At 43.1% G+C, this 23977-nt stretch overlaps 1 protein-coding gene across 1 annotated transcript in view; it reads left to right on the top strand.

Annotated features, from left to right (window-relative positions):
- LOC124594538 (beta-1,3-glucan-binding protein-like) overlaps positions 1-23977 on the top strand; it is a 286026-nt gene that overhangs the window by 209482 nt on the left and 52567 nt on the right. Inside the window, exon 2 of the mRNA XM_047132914.1 lies at positions 20867-20986. Within this exon, the coding sequence (XP_046988870.1) occupies positions 20867-20986 (120 nt within the window). The remainder of the gene's footprint in view (positions 1-20866; positions 20987-23977) is intronic.

Below are 23977 nucleotides of genomic sequence, written 5' to 3'. Positions count from 1 at the left end.
GTACTAATTTAGTTACCGTCTCAAAGCCGCACCCATGAGACATGGCCGAGATAGTGTCCAAATCTTCAAGAAGAGTCAATTTTCAGATGATAATAAATAAATTAAAGCCATGTTGAACACGAGCAGCAACTGAATTTTACAAATTGTAGAACGATTGTAGAACAATTACGTCTCCATTTCATTTTCTGATAGAACAGTTTTTCGTCTGGGATTTGGGAGCAAATAAAAACTTGGCAGCTTTTTTAAAACGCAATGTGCGTTTTTTGCATTCCACGTAGACAATGAAAAACGGAAAATAATTTTCGCACAGTGTTTAGTTTCTGATCTAAGAGACACTAACATTATACAAATTGAAAACTGAACCTAAACGGCTCAAAAAAAGTTTTGCACCTGTTGCTTATCGACGTATGTCTCAAGAGACGTAGGAAATGTAAGATTATCTTATGAAAAAAAAGAAACCCTTCTACTGTGGAGACAAACCAATGACCGAAATAACCTCCGCGTGTTCACATGTGGATAGTTTCGCACATCTGTAAAGTAAGACTGCTGCTGGGTAATATTAAATACCATGTGGCTCGCGCCCCTGTACTATAACATGCTTGGATTTTCCTCGGCATGCTACGCTCGAGACACTCAAGGCTCCCCACTGCTTGACGACAGTCCCGCTGAGCTCATTCGGTGGCCCCAACCATTCTAAGTCGGATCTATGTCAGTAGTTCCATAGAGCATTCCTTTCTGTTGATTGCTATTTACTGGAGGAATGTGTGTCATGAGGCGGGCGTGATGTGCTAGTGCAATGTAGTCTTGAACGAAAAACAAGTCGCTGAATGTTCATTGAAGGGTTGGACAATCGGATGGAGTATCCTGTACCAATGGCGATAGATATGTCCGACATTTGGATATGATACTGGGTCTAAACAAGACCGATCCACGTGTCCGTCTAACGCTGGATACTGCGTGCTTGAAACGCGCATTGGTGGCCAGCAGCCTGTACACTATTCTAGGATCATCAGACATTACACAAAATCTTCATTCGCCAGTGAACAGAACGCTGCGCCACTGACACAGCTTTCATTCCAGGTGTACACAGCGTTCTTTGTACACGAATCACAGTATTGGCTCGTTGCGCTTTGTATATAATGGACGCAAAGGGTACAAATTCACCGCTTGGAGAAGATGCATACTGTCTTTGTAGAGATAACTCTTCCATTACCTTGTTAAAAGGCAACGTGCAATTGCATTGTCTTTTTCTTGGAGAACCTACGAGCCACAGTCTGCAAAGAGAGATCATCAATGGTCTATACGAGACAGATTTTTAATGTTTTGCGCCTGATGATAACGACTGACTGCTTGAATGACGTCACTGTGGTGTACGCCAATTCGGTGCGTAGCCCCCCGTGCTGACAATCCTCCTTGCCAAAAAGTGGCCATCGTCTGACGGCCTATGCCTGAAATGACGCTTCAAAGACTTGTGCGCAATCAGCATCGTACCGTTCACGACTGGAGGCCCACAGCTCACTGCTGAACTACACTCCTGGAAATTGAAATAAGAACACCGTGAATTCATTGTCCCAGGAAGGGGAAACTTTATTGACACATTCCTGGGGTCAGATACATCACATGATCACACTGACAGAACCACAGGCACATAGACACAGGCAACAGAGCATGCACAATGTCGGCACTAGTACAGTGTATATCCACCTTTCGCAGCAATGCAGGCTGCTATTCTCCCATGGAGACGATCGTAGAGATGCTGGATGTAGTCCTATGGAACGGCTTGCCATGCCATTTCCACCTGGCGCCTCAGTTGGACCAGCGTTCGTGCTGGACGTGCAGACCGCGTGAGACGACGCTTCATCCAGTCCCAAACATGCTCAATGGGGGACAGATCCGGAGATCTTGCTGGCCAGGGTAGTTGACTTACACCTTCTAGAGCACGTTGGGTGGCACGGGATACATGCGGATGTGCATTGTCCTGTTGGAACAGCAAGTTCCCTTGCCGGTCTAGTGTCCCCTCGACGATCACCAGTGGTGTACGGCCAGTGTAGGAGATCGCTCCCCACACCATGATGCCGGGTGTTGGCCCTGTGTGCCTCGGTCGTATGCAGTCCTGATTGTGGCGCTCACCTGCACGGCGCGAAACACGCATACGACCATCATTGGCACCAAGGCAGAAGCGACTCTCATCGCTGAAGACGACACGTCTCCATTCGTCCCTCCATTCACGCCTGTCGCGACACCACTGGAGGCGGGCTGCACGATGTTGGGGCGTGAGCGGAAGACGGCCTAACGGTGTGCGGGACCGTAGCCCAACTTTATGGAGACGGTTGCGAATGGTCCTCGCCGATACCCCAGGAGCAACAGTGTCCCTAATTTGCTGGGAAGTGGCGGTGCGGTCCCCTACGGCACTGCGTAGGATCCTACGGTCTTGGCGTGCATCCGTGCGTCGCTCCGGTCCGGTCCCAGGTCGACGGGCACGTGCACCTTCCGCCGACCACTGGCGACAACATCGATGTACTGTGGAGACCTCACGCCCCACGTGTTGAGCAATTCGGCGGTACGTCCACCCGGCCTCCCGCATGCCCACTATACGCCCTCGCTCAAAGTCCGTCAACTGCACATACGGTTCACGTCCACGCTGTCGCGGCATGCTACCAGTGTTAAAGACTGCGATGGAGCTCCGTATGCCACGGCAAACTGGCTGACACTGACGGCGGCGGTGCACAAATGCTGCGCAGCTAGCGCCATTCGACGGCCAACACCGCGGTTCCTGGTGTGTCCGCTGTGCCGTGCGTGTGATCATTGCTTGTACAGCCCTCTCGCAGTGTCCGGAGCAAGTATGGTGGGTCTGACACACCGGTGTCAATGTGTTCTTTTTTCCATTTCCAGGAGTGTATATTTAGAGCGCAGATTCAATTTTGGCTCCATGACACAGGTGACTGTATCTAGAAATTCCCTAAGATCATGGGTTTCCCATCAGTGAAACACAAGTAGCTCAAGGTTTGAAGGAAGTGCAAAATATATTTGAGCAGTTTACATACACTTGAAATGGAGCCCAATTTATATCGAGTTTTTACTCACGATGGTTTAGAGTATAATTTCCTCAGTACTTATTGCTCCTCTTACAATATGTTTTATAACAATGTCACAATTCAGTTTCCCAACATGGATGCATGTCCGAACTAAACAGACACTGTAAATACAGACACTGCACTAGTTTATTTCATGCCAAAGCAACATGACGCGATAAACGTTGTCTCTCTGTGTTTGGCAATCACATGAACTGTGTGCGACCACTGTGGGACGCAGACACTGGGACATATGGAACTTTGGGTAGGTCCGGGAGGCGTGCTCGGATAGCCGAAGTTGTTAGCACGATCGCTCGCGACAGGTGGCAAATCTGGGTTCAAGACCCGGTCCCACACAGGTTTTCATGTGTTTCTAGTAAATTATGTAGCTGTTGTCTAACCATATTTGCAGTTTGTGACTACATTTCATAGTTTTCAATTTCATTGCACAACGAGCTCTCGTTGCATTAGTGCCTTGGAAATGACATGGCGTACATCTGTCGAAATGTCGGCGGTTGTCAAAGGTGTCGTCCGGATGCACTCCCGTTAGTTATTTGAACCTGGTTTATAACAACCAATTACGTCACAGCTCGAGTTTCTTGTTATACTCGGCGAATATTTATAACACACATCTGAATTCCTCTTCTGTGACTACGTAATCTGATGACCTCAGTAGCTGCGGGCCATAAGAAACGGCCATGGCCGCTGGAGGAGCGATTCTTGAATGAATGCAGGAGAAGAATGAAAAATAAGGCCAATATGAATAAACATGGCTTTTCATGTCTCGAATAGCATCCCTGTGGGTTAAACACCGTGTCACCTGGACTGTATCTACTAGCTAGACTGGTCTCTTAAACAAACGTAATAGTATGGCTTAATAACATGGACTTGTAATATAAATAATGCGGAAAAAGGAAGCGAGAAATCAACGTATAAGATTGAGCTGACGAAGACAGACTACGTGCGAATAATTATGAAGAATCTAAACGAACGTGAATGCAAGATGTTTGAGTAGATACTGTAATTCAATTTTTCTCTGGCTTTACTAAAATAACCACATTTCACGAATCTTGGACCATCATAGATTTGTCGCAAGCTTCTCTGTCCTGATGCTTTATCCAAATACGTCAGCTTAATCTATGAGGAGAATGTCGTACACGTGATGCATTTGCAGATGTCATTCCGCACGTTTTCGCATAAACGTGTTTATTTCTGAGAAACAGAGAAACAGCCTGGATTGTGGTTAAATTGTTGGGCCAAACCTCCAAAACCCACAAATAATGATTTCCTGCGTACAGAACTAACGGTGATTAATCCTGTACAAGTGTCCGACGCATATGCGTACCTCCAGAGGTTACTAAAATGTAAGAGAGACTTAAGATGAATATTTTAAACTCTGCGGATGTGTACAACACGACTACGACGACGACGATGATGATGGTGATGATGATAATGATGGATGTGGTGATGATGATAATGATGGATGTGGGGCGCTAAACAGCAAGGTAATCAGCACCCTTCCGAATTTCAGCAGCAACCCATTCGCTTGAGGGGGGGGGGGGGGGGGGTGGGACGACACGAAGGCTCTCTCCACACGCAGAGTTGCTTATAATGCATGAAAATCCGCCTAGCAATCACAAAAAACCGCCGTCATGATACCCTGAACTATTACACTGAAAACCGATTAATAAAAATGCCAAACTGCCTTGACAAGCCATCTATTCAGAGCATGCTGACCTTCCCTCCCCAGTACTGCAGGGATGAGGCCTGGCATTTTACAAAGGTGCAAAAATTTTACACTAAGAGCGTCCGCAACGACATGACCGCTGAATATTTTCACGTTGGCGATGCAAGTTGAACGAGTTAGAAATCAATCAAACTTACAGAACAAAGTTTTAATCCATCAGGAAAATTCAAAACAGCGCACATTCCCCTGAAAAATGGAGGAGTAATTGCGTAAACATCTTTTACGTTAGAAGCTCAAAGGTCTGAATTTCGATTCCCGGTAGGCTCGAGAATTTTGTGTGTTATTCGTCACATATCTCAAACGTATCAATGATTGCCATACGTGAATAGCAGTCCAAGCTAAAATGTGTACCTCTTTATATCTGGCTGAGTAAGTCAAGTGCCATGCCTAGTCAAATACGTCTGTGAGCACAATTTTGTAGGCGAAGGTATGGTTATCAATAAAGTCCATTTGGGAAAGTGGAGACACATGAAAATTAGCGAATGAAGAGAACAAGTGAAAACACACGACCATTATAAAATTCGAGATCGCAACAGCGTCGAAAGCGACTCTGAGTGAATACAGAGAACGAAGAAATGAATAAAATAGTGAAAGGGTGAACTGTATTGTGAAAAGAAAGCAATCCGGCTGTCTCAAGTAGGTCGCACAGAAACTGTAGAACAATTAGATTAATTTGTGGGGTACGAAGTACTGGAAGTTCTGCAAGAGATTTTTTTGGTGCACGTTTCATTCTCTACTCGAAGGAGTGGAGCGGGTCATTTGACATGCGCCCCGTTATACAGGGTGTAAATTTTAAGTTGACAAACCAGAATAACTCGAAAAATAAACTTCACATGAAAAAATGTGTAGAATCCAAAGTTGATTATTTTCGAGGGGGACATCTGCTGGTGCTAAAATTAGCCCGCCATTCCATCTCACTGGGGGTTGGGCGGGAGGCAACTTTAATATTTCAAATGGGAACCCCCATTTTACAAATGTTGACCCAAACATTAATTTTTTCCGCAGATTCGGATAAGTTTTGTTTGTTTCGTGGTCATGAGGCCACAAAACGTTTAATTATCAAACAAATCATCTGACTGGCTAACTAACCAACCAAACATCCTGCTTACTAACGAGTAAACTCATTAACTAAAAAATTAACTGACTCACAAACCTAATATTTGGGTCAAAACTCTAATTCCTCTCTCTCAAACCCCACCCTATGTGGAGAGAGGTAGAGTTTTACTTTTAGCGGATCAAAATTTACGAGGTAAATAAGTATTTTTTATTTATCCGTAAGAACATGGTTATTTTTCAATTACAGCGCCAACTACCAAGAATCAAAACAAATGTTTAAGACAAAATGTACGTAGTTTTTTATGTAGAATCTGTTTCTGCAATAAAAATGGGGATTCCCATTTGAAATTTTTAAGTTGCCTCCTGTCCCACCCACAGGGGGCTGGGATGGCGGGCTAATTTTAGCGCCAGAAGATGTCCCCCTAGAAAACAATCAACTTTGGCTTCTACATATTTTTTCGTGTGAAGCTTATTTTTCGAGTTATTCTGGTTTGTCAACTTAAAATTTACACCCAGTACATTCGTGGTTCTTTTCAGCGAATTACCAGGCAAGATGATAGTGGAGCAGTTCTGGAATTTGCCTTACAACAAGGGAAACCTCTCGAAAACCTTAGTTGGAATCAGGGATCTGAACGACCTCTAATTTATTTGTTGCCCAATATTCATATTGCCTTTTAAATGACGCTAGGTGAGATAAATCATACTTAAGCACAGACTCAAAAGCTAGTATCTCCGTTACGTTACGAAAAGAAATAGCCATCAGTAGCAGCATTGGTATTATGGTGCTGTCACAGATGTAACGAGCCGAATACGGACGCAAAGCATAAATGTAAAAACTTGGAATTCTTATCTTTGCCAAACATTTATGTGTCGGATATTTTTCACCAGATGTGTTCCTCAGTGTGGACAGTAACGACAGTTACGACTATGAATTGTTGAGATACCATCGCGCGATCCTAATCTTGCGATAGTTACTGTGTTAAACCATGTGAGGAATTGAAGTTCTGGTCGACAGTTCCAGCAGTATTGCACTTGCTTTCTAGATACAGTAAGAAGTTTCAAATATATTACGGAAGTGATTACATCGCATTCTGGAGCATGTCCATACTTCCAAATATAATGTTTTCTTCAAATTTAAATTCTCAAGACCGAAGAATGCGAGTTTTCTTACCTAACCTCGCAGTTGGTTTCTTTTCCGATAATGTTCAGAGCAAAATGTAAAAGAGATAGAAAGAGAGAGAGAAAGGTGTTATGCGTAGAGTCTGCTACTGTCCACCGTGACGCAAGCGCGCCCTCCCTGTCCCATTATGAAGCACAGGTTTTCGCAGACCACTACCTTAAATACCTGTTATGTATCGGGAACCGTCTGGAGAAACTGGCTGGGCCGTTATGTGAGATCATGCCGGAACCGGTCCTGTGTGGTCTTCAGAGCGGCCGACGCCCACCGCCTACGCACTGGACTCGCCCATCGGGAAGGATAGGCTTCTGTTAGAAATCGCTGATAGTCTGTACGACTGGCACAACCTTTCCAGCAGGTACAGAAGCATTATGGCTCTACGCTGGTGCTTACGGGTTTAAGAAGACTAAACACCTAATGTATTCAGTCCCCTACTCATCCCCTAGGACGGAATCAGTGAACCCCAGTGCTTGTGTCTAAAGTCTGTGTGCAAGTTTAAGAAAGTATTCTAAATGTTTGCCTAGCGTATTATGAGGCGCGACGAGAGTACCAGCCTGGTATTCATCTTGTGGAATGAGGGAAACCACCTAAAAACAACATCCAAACTATACTGCAGATCGACCCTCCCCTCCGGGCGAATTGTAATCAGAACCGGTGTGCTCGAAGCGCACGCTTTATCGCGCACGGCTATGCGAGCGGATATTATGCTTCTGGAATGAGTCCTGCACGCGGATACATTTTTTCGAATTACATCACAGCTTTGTTGACATTTCGCTCATCGGCACCTTGAGTGTGATCCACATCTACGTCTGCATGCCACCTTACAACATGTGGCTGAGGGTACCATTGGTACCTCCGTCTATTTACTCCTTCCGTGTGGTGCGTGGGAAGGAAGACTGTCGATAAACTATTGTAGGAATTCTAATTTCACTTATTTTGTCATCGTGTTCATTTCGCGAGGCATGTGGAGGAGGAAGTAACTTGTTGCCTTACCATTCTTGGAACGTACTCTTGAAATTTCAACAGTAAACCTCTGCGCGAAACACACAGCCTCTGTTGTAGTGTCCGGTACTGGAGATTGTTGATTACCTCCGTAACACCGTAGTACTTACTCTTCGTTGGATCTTCTCTGTCTCATCTATTAATCCAACCTGGTAAGTATCCCAGAGTGATGAGCAATACTCAAGAATCGGTCTTATAAATAAGCCCCTCCTTTCGCGGATGAATTACGTTTCCTACATGTTCTTTCAATGAATCTCGGTCTGAAATCTGTGTTTCACGCCAGTACGGGATGCACCAAAAGCTGCGAGGGGTTAAAGCTGTTTTCAAAGTAAAGCCCCATAGTTTTTGTTCGTTGAACAGTGCTGAAGTTTTCCAGATAATTCTCCTGTACAACTGTTATCAGAACCCGAAACAAAAGAAACGACAAAAGAATGAGTAAAAAAGTTATTCAAGATTGTAACCGTTTCGTGAATTTTGGTCCACCCTGTAGTTTTATATGTCATTTTACTTTAAGTTACTCCGGACGGTCATTCCGAAGGAAGGACGTTCTCCTTAAACACGGCGAAGTCCACGGTTTTCAGATATCGAATTTCATGACAGATGAATGCAAGGAAAGTGGGAATTAGTTTCAAAATCGGCCAGTTCCTGTTTAAATACAATGAGAAAATAAAGGTTCCTTTCAAAAGCGGTCAAATCACAGTGGTAGTACTTTAATTGGGCCACGTAATATCTCCATTTACTATGGCTTGGTTTTGAAAACGTAAAACGTGTTATTTTTTGTGTATTTTCTTGTAAAAGTATTTCATTGTTCACTCTTAAAGTTGAAATAGTGTAGTTTAAGTGCGTATGCAAGTGGAGGAATCAGATAAATTTCGTTCAAGAAAGCAACAATGAGATACTTCTAACTGGAAACGCACAAGAGAGAAGCGTGTGATGTTAGTATATAGAAAGAAAATTTCTGGTAGATTTTATTAAGCTCAGTAATTTGTTTCAGAGGTTGAAAAATCAGCCATCCAGTTGCAAATAAAGGTTTAACTGCAAATAGAGAGGATAGAAACAGAGGCCTACGATAAAACGAAAAGAGAGCTAATGATTGAAAAAAGGGTTCATTCGTTAAGAACAAAACAGTTTTATGACTTATTGAAGGAAGAAAAGGAAGGGATGCTCACTATTTCTTATCGCCGTCAGAAAAACATGGTTTTGGCAAAATTACCTGATCAGGCTGTTTATTACAGCAGACAGTTTTACTTCTAGAATCTTACAATAGTAAAGGAGGAGTCACATTCAAAAACATCATACGACAAGTGTTTCGATTTATACATGGCGTGCAAATGACACCCGATATCTTCCAACGAAATTGCATTTGCATTTACCATGAGCATATGTGATTTATGACAGCTGAGTATGCAGGACAAAACAAGAATGTCACACTGCTCACAATGTGTTAACAATTATTCTTCAGTGCACCTACCAATGTCGAATTCACGGAAAGTATTTTCTCCGTTGTTGCACGCTCTTATCTTCGGTCTGATAAAGAGTGTGGACGCAATGAGGAGGAGGGACAGTGAAAGGAAACAATAATTAATCCAGACAAATACAACAGCGTTTCTCAAAATCATGAATCAGAGTCTTAGGTAAAGATTGGGATATTTTTTCTTAGAAGGAAGAAGCCAGTAATGCCCTGACGATGACTTCATCGCTACATTTCTAGCCCACTCAATGCGAGAGGTTTCATTTGAGTTGAAGTGTGAAGACGTCCAAAATTCTTGTGGCTGGAGATGTATACTACCGTTCCAACAATGGGGTAGAGCAAGCAATCATCAAGAAGCGACAGACATTTGCAGATGTCAAACCAAAACCTTTGACTGTTAGTATTTTAATGAATCAAGGAAACGTCAAGGACTTAAGCATTGAGAGGAAACAACTGGATAATTTGCAGTGGTGTCAGAGTATTATCGAGAACAACGTAGAACCTGACAGTGCAGAAGATCAACCAGACCAGTTATGTGATGGTTATTCAGAAGATAGTCAGTTCATTTGAATAATTTGAAAAAACAGCTAAATTCAATGTACTTTTGTACAATACTATCATATTTGAAATGTACAGGTGTAATACTTGTTTGTGATTTCCTCAAGTTGACTATTAATAATTTAATTTCTTCAGGTTCAAATTATCAATATTTTTTCTTAGGAAACAAAACGTAGCACGAGAAAGAGTATTTTCCCATTTTAAAGTACTTGGTGAAGTCTTTCAAAGGCGGCCAAGTCCAACAGGGTAAGTTTGAGAAGTAAGTTTCAAACATGGTCAAGTCCACATGTCGAAGCCTTTTTACAGATAAATTAATCTATTTTAGCTATGAATTCTGTATGATAATACAATATTTTTCCATAAACAATAATATTATGGGATAAGTAAGAGATACGACAAATTATAACTAAATTTTTAGCTTTTCCTGATAAGAACCCTCGAGACGTTGTAAACTACATTCCTCATAATATATACTATACATTGAAGCGCCAAAGAAACTGGTATAGGCATGTGAATTCAAATACAGGTATATATAAACACGTAAAATAGGGCACTGCGGTCGGCAATGCCTGTATGAGACAACAAGGGTCTGGCTCTGTTGTTCGATCGGTTACTGCTGCTACAGTGGCAGGTTATCAAGATTTAAGTGAATCTGAGGGTGATGTTACAGTCGGTGCAAGAGCGATATGATGTGGGGATTTACCCATACTGCCATTTCATGGGGTACCGTAGATATCAGAAATCCAGTAAAACATCAAATCTCCGACATTACTGCGGCCGGAAAAAGATCCCTCAAGAAGGGGACCAACGACGACTGAAGAGAATCGTTCAACGTGACAGGAGTGCAACCCTCCCTCAAATTTCTACAGATTTCAATGCTGGGCCATCAACAATTGTCAGCGTGCGAACCATTCAACGAAACATCATCGATATGGGCTTTCTGGGCCGAAGGCCCACTCGTGTACACTCGATAACTGCACGACACCAATCTTTACGCCTCACCTGGGTCCGTCAATACCGACATTGGACTGTTGATGAACGTAAAGATGTTGCCTGGTCGGACGAGTTTCGTTTCAAATTGTATCGCACGGATGGACGTGTACGGGTATGGAAAGAACCCCATGGATCAATGAACCCTGCATATGAACAGGGGAGTGTTCAAACTGGCGGAGGCTCTGTAATGGTGTGGGGTGTGTGCAGTTGGAGTGATATGTGACCCTTGATACGTCTAGATACGATTCTGACAGGTGACACGTACATAAGCACCCTGTCTGATCACTTGCATCCATGTATGTCCTTTGTGCATTCCGACGGACTTAGCGATTGCAGCAGGACAACGCGACACCCCACACGCCCAGAATTGCTACAGAGATACTGTGGGAACAGTCTTCCGAGTTCAAACACTTTTGCTGGCCGTCAGACTCCCCAGACATGAACATTAATGAGCATATCTGGGATGCCTTGCAACGTGCTATTCAGAGGAGATCTGCACTCCCTCGTACTCTTACAGATCCCTGCATGATTCATGGGATCAGTTCCTTCAAAAAATGGTTCAAATGGCTCTGAGCACTATGGGACTTAACATCTGTGGTCATCAGTCCCCTAGAACTTAGAACTACTTAAACCTAACTAACCTAAGGACATCACACACATCCATGCCCGAGGCAGGATTCGAACCTGCGACCGTAGCAGTCGTGCGGTTCCGGACTGAGCGCCTAGAACCGCTAGACCACCGCGGCCGGCTCAGTTCCTTCCAGCACAACTTTAGACATTAGTCGAGTCCATGCCACGTCGTATTGCGGCACTTCTGCGTGCTCGCGGGAGCCATACATGTTATTAGACAGGTGTATCATTTTTTTGGCTCTTCAGTGTAGAAGGCCGGTTCGCAGCTTAAAGGACTGTCGACAACGGGATCACTGAAGACGGAGCTCAAGCTCTGGTTAAGGACGAATGAAGAGATAATCGGCCATGCCGTTTCAAAAGAACTATCCCAGCAGTTGCCTTGAGTTATGTATGGAAATTACAGAAAACGGAAATCAAGACGCCAGGAGGGAGATTTGAACCGCCGTCCTCCCACATGTGTGTCCAGTGTGCTAATCACTGTGCTACCTTCTCGGCAATTACTCCGAGCTATATGACGGTTGTTGCTGCTCACAGTGTTTGATCGCCAGCAACGTAATCTATGAGTAATGGATCTTTTCGGTTATTTTTGTGCAGTACGTTATATTAACTTACGTTCAAGGATAACTTACAGTCCCTGGAACTGTTAAGAGTGGACTTCAAAAAGTAGATTACATATTACTGTGACAGGCCGAGGAACTTTTATTGAATACTGAAGTACACTTCAAAGTGACGCAGATGATGGCAATATTATTCAGTATAGCCACCAAGTCGCTTTAACCTACGTCCGGGACATTCTTCCACTCGTTCAATCCTTCGACGACAGAAATCCTCTCCTCGGTCAGGGAGCCATTTGAGAACCGCTGTGTGAACGTCTTCGTCGCTGGAAAAATATCTTTTCCCCATATGTTCTTTCAGCGTGCTGCAATGGAAATCGCTTGGTGCAAGATCCCTTCCCGAGAAACACCACCCTCGTCTTCACGACCTAGCTCTAACTGTTGGCACCATTTAACTACAGCGGGTGGCGACATTGCATTTGGTTCATACACTGCCAGAATTTCACGGTGAATCTATAGGATTTTCCCACAAGAAGCGTACTGTCCTACGTACTTCAGCTTTGTAGTACGTTTCCATTTGCCACACCATTTACATAGTAGACTCTGATGCAGCTGTTATCCATAATGCAGCAGAACTCTTCCGACAATGCGCTACTGTCGTTGCCCAATGGTCACAGCATGAGACTATATTTATAACTTACTTTCTTAATACGATATAGCAGTGCTTCTGCTACTCTGAATTTCGTTGCGATGTTCCTTGGACATATATGCATATCCAAAGGAACAGACACTGTGGTGACCACAGCCGTTATAAAATAAATGAAATGTATTCGCAATTACGAATGTGGACAACCATCATCTGAATAATGGAATTTGTGCTGGACTGGGACTCGAAGCGATAAGCGGGAAATCTGAGTTCGACTCCCGGGCAGACACAAATTTTCACTGTCGTCATTCCATTATACAGCTGATGGTTGTCCATACTCGCAATTGCGAATACATTTCATGTGTTACTTTATTAAGTCTCTACGTACGTTGCACAACAGGTCACTCAGTTGACATGGGCCATTTGTCTCATATTCACAGCGATAAATGCTATTTCTAAACTATCTGACGTAATAGATAAACCTTACAAAAATAGCCTTCATCCTGGAATATACACTACTCAATCTTTATTGTCCATACCGTTTTGATTGCCTTATTGTAGGTAAGCTCATATATTTGTACAGAATCTCTTTCATCGAAAAATTTTGCCTAATATGTTTGTTTTTTATCTGTTTATCACTATTCTGCACATTTTCAACAGCAGTCTCTGTACACTTTCAGGAATCTGAGGAGTATATGTAGACTTGATACTTTGATTCCCTTTCGTAACCTTTGCAATTACAAAGAAGATCAAACGGCACAGAAAGCAAGAATTACCGTGATCTAGCATCAGTTCTGTCCAAAAATCTTATAATTTGTTCATGTTGATGTCTTGATGAAAGAGCAGCTCGTTTAGCACGGCAATGGGTTAAGGAGAAACGAATCTACTCAGCTAAGATGTATGTGATGGAGAGTAACAGGAGCTAGATATTTTAACTGCGCCATCGCAACGCATATATTCGGTAATTAAATTCGTCATAAATACTCCATCACAATTTGAGAAGAACGTTGATGTCCTTATATACAACACTACAGGGAAGAATGATCTTTATTACGCACATTAAAGCTGTCAGTGGCTCAGAAAGGAGTCCAATAAGCAGCAAGAAAAATTTTTGACCATTTGCCAATACCTCAAAATGTCTGACAGGTAGCAAAGCAAGTTTTAAATCTAATCTCAAATCGTTTCTGCTGGACAATTTCTTCTAATCCATTCATTAATTCCTATTTAATAACTGGTATCCCGTAAAAATCCTTATTTTTATGTGTAGTTGCATGAGTAAGATTTTAAAAAATGTGTCCACTAACACTAATCACGTGTACATATCCTGTAAACTAAATCGTTACACATCATTTCAATAACAGTCGTTCAGATGATCTATCGGTAACATTTGGGCGGTGGGCGGGCCCAAACGTTGTCAAGTTTATTTCGGCTACACTGCAGAAGTTTCGCTGGGTAGCCCTTACACATCCCCCACAAGGTCCCGATTTCTACCTGTGCGATTTCCATAAGTAGGGATCCCTGAAGAAAGACATTCGTGGCCGTCAATTTGCTTCGGACGAAAAGGTGCACACCTGGGTACAATCATGGTTCCGTAGGCAACCGCAGACGTTTTTCCATGAAGGCATTGACCGGCTTGTCTCACAGTGGGAAAAATGAATTAACAGTTATACCAATTACTTTTGTGATAATAAACAGTTTACTTACTTCTTTTCCTACCCGTCTCGTTTTCATTCAGCTGCCCCTTATAGATGCAGGGACTGACACCACCTGCACACTGCAGAAAGAAACTAATATGTCTTTAGTAACAGCAGGGAAAGCTCTGTTTGCTGATGATATAAGCATCATAATCAAGCCCAACAGAGCTCCGACAACAGAACGAGCAATAAATGAAATATACAAAGGTATTATTGATTAGTTCCCAGTAAATCGTCTATCACTGAATTTAGAAGTAATGGAGATCATACCATTCTTAACACAGCAAGATATATCGTCGTCAATTAAAATACAGCACAGAAGAAAAGATGAAAAGAGGAAAAACTGACTAGCGCAAATTCTTAGGTGTGCATACTGATCGTAACTTGAATTGGAAATCAAATTTTATATTTCTTCTGTAGCACCTGGATTCAGCAACATTTCCTGTATGTGTGAGTGGTGAGCTTGGTGATGACGTCACCTGAAAATCAGCTCACTTTACATCCTTCTGTTCACTGATGTTGAGAGGTGGCATGAGCCCCCTCTCATATTTCTATCTTACGTTTTTCCTCTATAATTGCATGCAGTGAAAAGTCGCTATTCCTTCACACGCGGACTTCCCACGCAGCGTCTCTCGTCACCCGGGTAGTCCGGTGACAGGCGGGCACTGCTGATCTGGAGAGGGTTAAGCCGACGGGTGTGAGGAAGTCGAGTGAATGCTTTGCAGACGCCGACATTGTCAAAAGACACGCCCGGAGGGGTCTGAAGTAGCAGCTGGGCTAGAGGTTCCGTTACTTCACAGAAACTTTGCGAAAACACTTTCTGGTGGGCTACCAGCGAGGCGTGGGAATGACTTGTGTACCCAGGCAGTTGTGGCGGGAAAATTCCCGCGCTTTCTGCAAAATAGTAACTGTGATTGGCTTGCTCAGGGCATAGCTCCGTGACGTAGCAAAATCAGCGCAGAAATTGGCGCCAAGAATCTCCATTGGTGGAATGGTAGTGCTCCGGCGATAGAGTGGAATTTTCCGCCGGTTTTCGAGTTGCTGATTGGAACGTTTAACCACGGCCACTGTCGTGGGGGCGGGTATGTTGTGTGTTCGGCCTGTACGGGTGCTCTAGGTAGTCGGCTCTCGCCTTTCGGTCGAGGACGTCGAAGCAACCAGCCATCGCCTCCGGTACGCCAAGTCGTGTTCTTGCAGTTAAGAAGACAGTTTGGTAAGGTATGTCCGCAGCACCGGCAGACAGGGATTTTCCTAGGTGATAATCAGAGCTCAGCAGAGCGCGCCTCTTCGTCTTTTCTAACTTTGTTCTGTCTTGGGTAGCAGCAATTAATGTTGGGTTGGCTATGTGTTTTCTCTTAAGATTTGAGTTGCAAGGAATTGGCTCCACATACCACTTCGTCATAATCCTCACAATCTAGTTTAGGGACAACTTCACATTCACAGCGTTTGTTTGAGTATCCAATTTGAGCCAATTTGATGTATTGTAAATGTTTCATGTGTTTTTGTTTATTATTATGTGTTTAGTCTTAATAAATCATATTGTTATTTTGGACAGAACTTTCATTCTGTTAATCGGTAGAGCAACCCTATCATTCTTCACTATGTTAATGAAACCTTCGTTTATTTAACTTATTTAGCAAATTAAATTATTGCAGGTGCCAAACTCTCTTCTACTCCACTGGCAGGGTTGATTAGAGTCAGTTCGCGTATTTTTTTTAATCCTTGTGCAACAGCAAAAGTCGGAGTTAGAATAGGGGGGGCTTAGAGCATCATTTACATATGTAGATACATATGTAGATTCTAGAAGAATTTAGTGTTAAATACACTGCTAGCCCCGGCACCTCGCAATGTTATATGGGATAACTTTCTGGTACAATTCACGCATAGACACAATGTATTCACTGCACAGAAACGTGCCGTAAGCATAATATTAGATTTCCATCCTGAGCTTCATGTTGGCAGCTGTTTAAAAAATTAGACAGATTATCCATAGTCTCATAATACTTTGTGAAGAACCAGGCACTATTTCAAAGTAATGATGGCATTCGTAGGTATAGCAGTCATAGAAACAAAAATATGCTCACTTTTGCACAGGAAGGAGCAAAGTACGTAGCCATGAAAATATCTGACCACCCCCTTGCTAATTAAAAGTGTTGACAGATAACAAAAGTTTTTAAAACGAATTTAAACGATATCTAGTTCATAACTACTTCTACTCCGTGGATTCATTTCTGAGAAGGTAGTACATGTGAAGTTTGGTTGCATTTATCAGATTTTGTTGTAGATTAAGATTAGAACAAAAAATTCAATTACGTAAGTGAGTAGCATGTAATCATGCTTTCTCAGAGAAAATATATCTCATTTGTGAATCTGCTGACAGGTTCCAAGTCACGGCGAGTGATCTCGAATATAATACACGAAACACGCGAGAAGAAAAGACTAAACAACAGAAGACACCTGGAAAGCTGAAATATGGCTGCGCTTAAGAATTTATATGATTGTGTCTCAAGTGCTAGTACGATTATGCACTTAGGAATGTGTAACTGATGTAAAAGATTGCGCTGTATTTTTTGAAAACACATTTCAGTTTCTAGGCAGTACGGGCTGTTGGACTAAGGAGCCGTAGGGTCAGGGACTTGTCCGCCAAGTACTAAACGAGCCTGTAGTTTATTTATTTTATTTATCGTATCCAAGACATCACCATTTTACAAAAAAAATTATATTACAATGCAAGAGAAGCAGTTATAATACAATAATACATGGTTATAAGGTAAATTAACTACAATAATATAGAAAAGTATGTAACATATAATGAAAAGCGCTAAGGATGCGAAACAGAGCGATTTTCATATCCCACGTGAAGCCCAATACACTGCAGTTTGAATAGCCTTGTCATTTGCTTCAAATAGGTCTTGAGTCGAACACGGGTTGTTTAGTTTCCTGCAGACCAGTAGGTGTTGTGAGCCTGTAGTGGGACAGAGAGAATATTAGTTGGGAATATTGGGGATGGGTTTACCTTACGTCCAAGCCAATCCTTCTGAAAACCTTGGTCAGAACCGAAGATGGGAACTTTTTTTGACTTAATTCTGGATCGACTTGTGCCAGGCAAAAAGTGAAAGCCTAGTGTACGCGAAACTGTATTTTCTAATGAGTTATGAATGTAAGGTCGTGCAGCCTCTCGGCTGTGGCACTGTAGCTCAGCTTTGAGTAAGCAGTGGTAGTGGCATCAGCGCTTCAACGTGTGTTGAAAATTATTGATGCATTTATGGCCATAAGGCATATTGTTGTATCCAAGCTGTGAGCAGTAACGACGCTTCATAATTTAGGAACGAAGGTCGTATCGTCTCTACATCCTATCCTCAGTAGCTGTCAACATGTGTCATTGTTTATCAATGAACATTTTTCCTCTTTTTTTTTCAAGTTGAATTATCACTACTAGAACCTGCCATCTTATTACATTACAAAGGCCGTAGTGCTCCACACAGACTTCAGAGACAGTACCCACGGCCACCACCGCGCAGCAAAACCGTGTTACACAATTGAGACCAAGGGCACTGTTGCCCATGCAGCACCAGTGGAGCTAGGGCTGCGTTGAATTGTTTTGTTTGTACTTTGGTGTTTCGTTTATTTACTTACAGCAATTACACTTATTTTTTAAGGCAAAGTACAGGAATTCGGTAATAGGAAATTACAAATTTATGTTATAATTTAAGAAGAAAATAAAAGAAGACAGGGAAGCGTAGGTATAGATATACCTTCATCAACACCACCTGGGGAAGGGGACTTGGTATTTAACGTAAAGTCCGGCGTCCACCTGTGGTGCTACCCATTTTAATATTATCCACACGTACAGCACTCTTCTGGGAAACTCAATTTGTTCAGTCCCTGCGGAGCCCGCAGCTCGTGGTCGTGCGGTAGCGTTCTCGCTTCCCACGCCCGGGTTCCCGGGTTCGATTCCCGACGGGGTCAGGGATTTTTCTCTGCTCGTGATGGCTGGGTGTTGTGTGATGTCCTTAGGTTAGTTAGGTTTAAGTAGTTCTAAGTTCTAGGGGACTGATGACCTAAGATGTTAAGTCCCATAGTGCTCAGAGCCATTTGAACCATTTGAGTCCCTGCGGATCTAACCCACGTCGGTATTGTTTGTTAGAGTTCTGTGTGAGTTGATGTTTGTTACGTTACATAACATCTGCTACTATTAGGTTAGTTAGTAAACAACTTCTGCATGGCTCTGGAACAATATCCTCCCTCACTGTTATCCAGTTAAGTTATATACTGTCTCTACATAGTTGTAGGAGAAATAAAAAGTCACCACTAACCTACTATGTAGGACATGAGTTATGTCTTGTAAAAACATTTTTGTAAAATAGAACGAGACTATTTTGGGTAGTGAATTCTTAATTATGTATAATTGCGTAATGTGTATTAACACTGGTTGATTTTGCTTGCTTACTTTATATTAAATTTATGTACATTACATTCATACATTGAAGAGCCAAAGAACTGGCACACTTGGCTAATATCGTGTAGTGCCCACGCGAGCATGCAGAAGTGCAGCAACAAGACGCAGCATGGACTCGACAAATGTTGAAGTAATGCTGGAGGGAACTGACACCATGAATCCTGCAGGGCTGTCCATAAATCCCTAAGAGGGGGTGGCGATCTCTTCTGAACAGCACGTTTCAAGACATCCCAGATATGCTCAATAGTGTTCATGTCTGGCGAGTATGGTGGGCAGAGGAAGTGTTCAAACTCAGAAGAGTGTTCCTTGAGTCACTCTGTAGCAATTCTGACAGTGTGGGGTGTCCATTGTCCTGCTGCAATTGCCCTAGTTCGTCGGAATACACAATGGACATAAATGGATGCAGGTGATCAGACAGGATGCTTACGTACATGTCACCTGTCAGTCGTATCTAGACGTATCAGGGGTCGAATATCGCCCCAACTGCACACGCCCCATACCATTACAGAGCCTCCACCAGCTTTAACAGTACCCTGTTGACATGCAGGGTACATGGATTCATGAGGTTGTCTCCATACCCGGACACGTCCATCCGCTCGATACAAACTGAAACGAGACTCGTCCGACCAGGCAACTTGTTTCCAGTCATCAACAATACAATGACGGTGTCGACGGGCCGAGGCGTAGCGTAAAGCTTTGTGTCGTGGAGCCATCAAGGGTACACGAGAGGGCCTTCGGCCCTAAAAGCACATATCGATGATGTTTCATTGAATGGTTCACACTCTGACACTTGTAGATAGCCGATCACTGAAATACGCAGCATTCTGCGGAGGGATTGCACTTCTATCATGTTGAACGATTCTCTTCAGTCGTCGTTGGTACCGTTGTTGCAGGATCTTTTTCCGGCCGCAGCGATGTTGAAGATCTGACGTTTTACCGGATTCTTGATATTCACGGAAATGGTCACATGCGAAAATCGCCAATCCATCGCTACCTCGGAGATGCTGTGTTGCATCGCTCGTGCGCCAACTATAACGCCACGTTCAAACTCACTTAAATCTTGATAATCTGCCACTGTAGCAGCAGTAACCGATCTAATAACTGCGCGAGACACTTTTTGTCTACTACAGGCGTTGCCGACTGCAGCGCTGTATTCTGCATGTTTACACATCTCTGTATTTGAATATGCATGCCTATTCCACTTTCTTTGACGCTTCAGTGTATTGTTACGTTTACAAGGGTGTGTTGACTTATGAAACCACTTAACAATGTTGGAGGTACATGTTTAACTTGGATTCTAGAACAATATCTGTCCACCTTACTATTCTAATTATTTCTAGTTTCAGTTAGATTCTTTCATAATTAGATATAAATTGCAATCTTTGGTTAATGTTCACGTGAGTAGTTGTGCATGTTTTACTTGTTTCGCGTCATGTATGTTTTGTGTGTCTTTGTTATGTCAGTGTTGTCACTGTCAGTCATTTCATAATCAGTACTGGGGATACTGGAACTGTCTGTGTCAGCCCGTCTTCGTCTTCTGCACCTTCTTTATTGATGAGACTTTTTGTATGTGTCATATTCTGCTTTTGAGATGTTTTTGGCGATTGCGTTCAACTGTGTCCACGTATCTGGGTTCCTCGGTGCATCGCATATTGCTGATTCCGTTAAGTGTCCTGTGTTATTAGTGTCGGGAGTGAGCCTGCGTCATTGACGGCCGGAGCAGCAGATAGTGAGCGGGACATGGGCTACCTGTTTACCTGCGTTATCTGCAGCCGAGTACAGTGGCCTGCCCTCTCTGTGTGTTGCAGCTACGTGCGGGACGGCGTGCTGTACATCCGGCCCACGCTGACGGCGGACGAGCGCGGCGAGAAGTTCCTGTACACGGGCACGCTGTCCGACCCGGCCTGCAACCTCAGCCCCTGCGTCTCGTGAGTACAGAGCGCATCCTGCTGGCGCGCCGCACCGCTGCCTTCCTCCAGCGAGACCCCAACGTTTTCCCCTTTCCTTCAACACGAACATTCCTTGCTCTCTATTTCTGTAACTAGACGTTCAAGATAACAGAAGAAAATTACGTACACATGCGTTGCGCAAAAGCCAGTTCGTTGTTTTATTGTTAATTAAAACAAGAATAGGTATCTCCCAGCAGAAAAATGCTCCTATCGGAGCAAAATATGTGGCCGAGCGGTTCTAGGCGCTTCAGTCCGGAACCACGCTGTTGCTACGGTCGCAGGTTCGAATTCTGCCTTGGGCATGGATGTGTGTGATGCCCTTAGGTTGGTTAGGTTTAAGTAGTTCTAAGTCTAGGGGACTGATAACCTCAGATGTTAAGTCCCATAGTGCTCAGAGCCGTTTGAACCACTTTGGAGCACAATAAAGCGAATATGCTTCTCTATGTTTCCCTTTACTAAGAGACTCTGAAAAGTGGGGTACCAGCTGCCTCATTCTACCTTTCTCAGCACCTTTACAAATTTTCGGAAAAGTGCTGTCGTCGAACACAACCGCGCTCTTTATAACATGCATCTCACCTCTCACTCTCGCAATCTCCCCTAACAGTAACTCGCTCATACCCCCTAGTGCTAGTCCATCGCTGCAGATCTCTCATGCCCATCCATTCCCAACTGCTCATTCTGACTTACTCATTCGTCTCAATTCATTGTCATTATCTCTTTGTGGCTCTCTGTTATTGAGCCAGAGTCCCCTTCGTTCTGTCCTACTACTACAGTCTCCTCTCACTTCACCGATTCCCCATTGTTCTTTCTTACTGCTACTTTCTCAATCATTCCTTCCCACTGCTGCTGTCTCTTCTCACTATCACTATTTCTCTCTTCCTCATTCTCATCGTCAGTGTCATTGACTGTCTCTCATTACCACTAGCTCTCACCCACTTCTACTTCCGTCTTATCTTTATTCCTCTCCCACTGGCACTGTCTCCTTCACTCTTTTCCTAGCACTGTTCTCTCAGTGTCTACTAAGTTCCACTGCCACTGTACCCTTTCCTTTGTCTCACACTGCCATCGTCTCCTTCGCTTTTTGTATACCACAAGCACTGTCTACTGTCATCCAGCATTTATTACTTTTCTTTCCGACTGCCACTGTCTCCTCTCTCAGCACAAAAAGCCGCGAATATGTTCGCATGCCAAAATTTCTGGGTACATTTTTAAAGGTACTGAGAAAGGCAGAATGAGGGAGCTGGTACAGCACTTTTCAGTCAGAGTCTTTTAATAAAAAAGGAGCATATCCGTCGTTTTTGTGCTCAGATAGGAGGATTTTCCCGCTGGTTCCTTTCTTTTCTCTGCTGCATCAGGGAATATAACACATATGAAAAAAAAATTTATGGGTCAATAAAATTTTGATATTTTGTTTATCTGAAATTGAAATAACGCAAAACTAATTTTACACTTCAGTCCGCATTTTACATACACAAAAATTATCAATGTACTTCGTTAGTACGACGTGGTGTTCCCAGAGTCCTTCTGATGATAATGGACATACTTTGCATAATATTTATCCGTGTTAGGACACTTTATAAACTGCATTTTCGCCTCACACCGCATTTTACGTATACTAGTGGGGTAAATTTGAATCTTTGTGTCTCGTAAACGGATAAAGAGTTATAGAAAATTTTCAAGGTGTCCGAGGCCGGAGTAGTAGGAATATATCGTAGAAATTACAGCCATTTACTGTGTGTGGCCGTCTTGGAATCCACTACTGGGGCTTGGTCCGCTGCTGACTGCGAAAACTATGGTGAAAAAAGCTTTGTTGTTTCTTTTTCAGGCACAACCCATGAATTTACGCATTGCATTATTCATTCATTGATTCATTCACGGCTATACCCATCAATTTAATTAAATCATAGGTCATCAATAAATCAATCTATTTAATTTTTACGTGCATATTTTCCTCGGACGCCGTCCGTAGTGGCCGTGCGGTTCTAGGCTCTACAGTCTGGAACTGAGCGACCGCTACGGTCGCAGGTTCGAATCTTGCCTCGGGCATGGATGTGTGTGATGTCCTTAGGTTAGTTAGGTTTAATTAGTTCTAAGCTCTAGGCGACTGATGACCTCAGAAGTTAAGTCGCATAATGGTCAGAGCCATTTTAACCTTTTTTTTTACTCGGACGAATGGGATAACTTTGAATCTATGTATCTGGGAAAGAGATACAAATACCAAGCAGATTTTCAAGACTGTTCAAGTCCGGGATCTTATAAATATGTGGTACGAATTTCAGCCATTTGTTGTGCACAGCCATCTTTGAATCCTGGACTGGGTTTTTGGGGTTTTCCGAGAAACCGGCCCATCAACTAACAGTGCCTCCGCAAGTCCGATCAATGCTTCATGTGTCTAAGCGGGAGGAAATGTGTAATATCCATATTTTGACACTGTACTGTAGGACAGTGACACTAGATGGTCCTTTTGTTGGGTATACAGAATGGTCCCTAGTTCAAGGGCTATCCAAAACAGTTGACCCTACCTTTTTATCACCAATAGAGCCCGATTTATGAGCACCGAAGAATCCCGTTTTCAGGTACGGCGCTTTGGAACATATTAGCAAGCATTCTGTCGCACGCATACCGATATTAGGCGACTATCACGCAAGCCGGAACCCAAGACCAGTCGCAGGTTGCCGATTTAACGGCTTCCAGGGGCAGAAAAATTTGGTTTTCGACATTTCACTTAATTACTGACCAAATTAAAGAAAAATTAAATTTCTGTCATAATCTACACATGAAGAGGTGTAATCTTATGTCAGGAGTTTAACATAAAAAAGTCTTAAAGTGAGAAATAGTGTGTTTGTCTTGTGGTAGCCTAACTGAGAGCGTGCACATACTCGAACTTTATTCATCCAGTGTTTGAGAACGCGGGTACTTAGCGAATTCAGACAAATTTTAAACATACTTTCAAACCCTTTCGAAACATTT

Source organism: Schistocerca americana, chromosome 1, assembly GCF_021461395.2.
Source record: "Schistocerca americana isolate TAMUIC-IGC-003095 chromosome 1, iqSchAmer2.1, whole genome shotgun sequence".
NCBI lineage: Eukaryota > Metazoa > Arthropoda > Insecta > Orthoptera > Acrididae > Schistocerca > Schistocerca americana.
The sequence above is the reverse complement of the archived record's forward strand: the minus strand, read 5'-3'. Positions and strand labels throughout refer to the sequence as shown.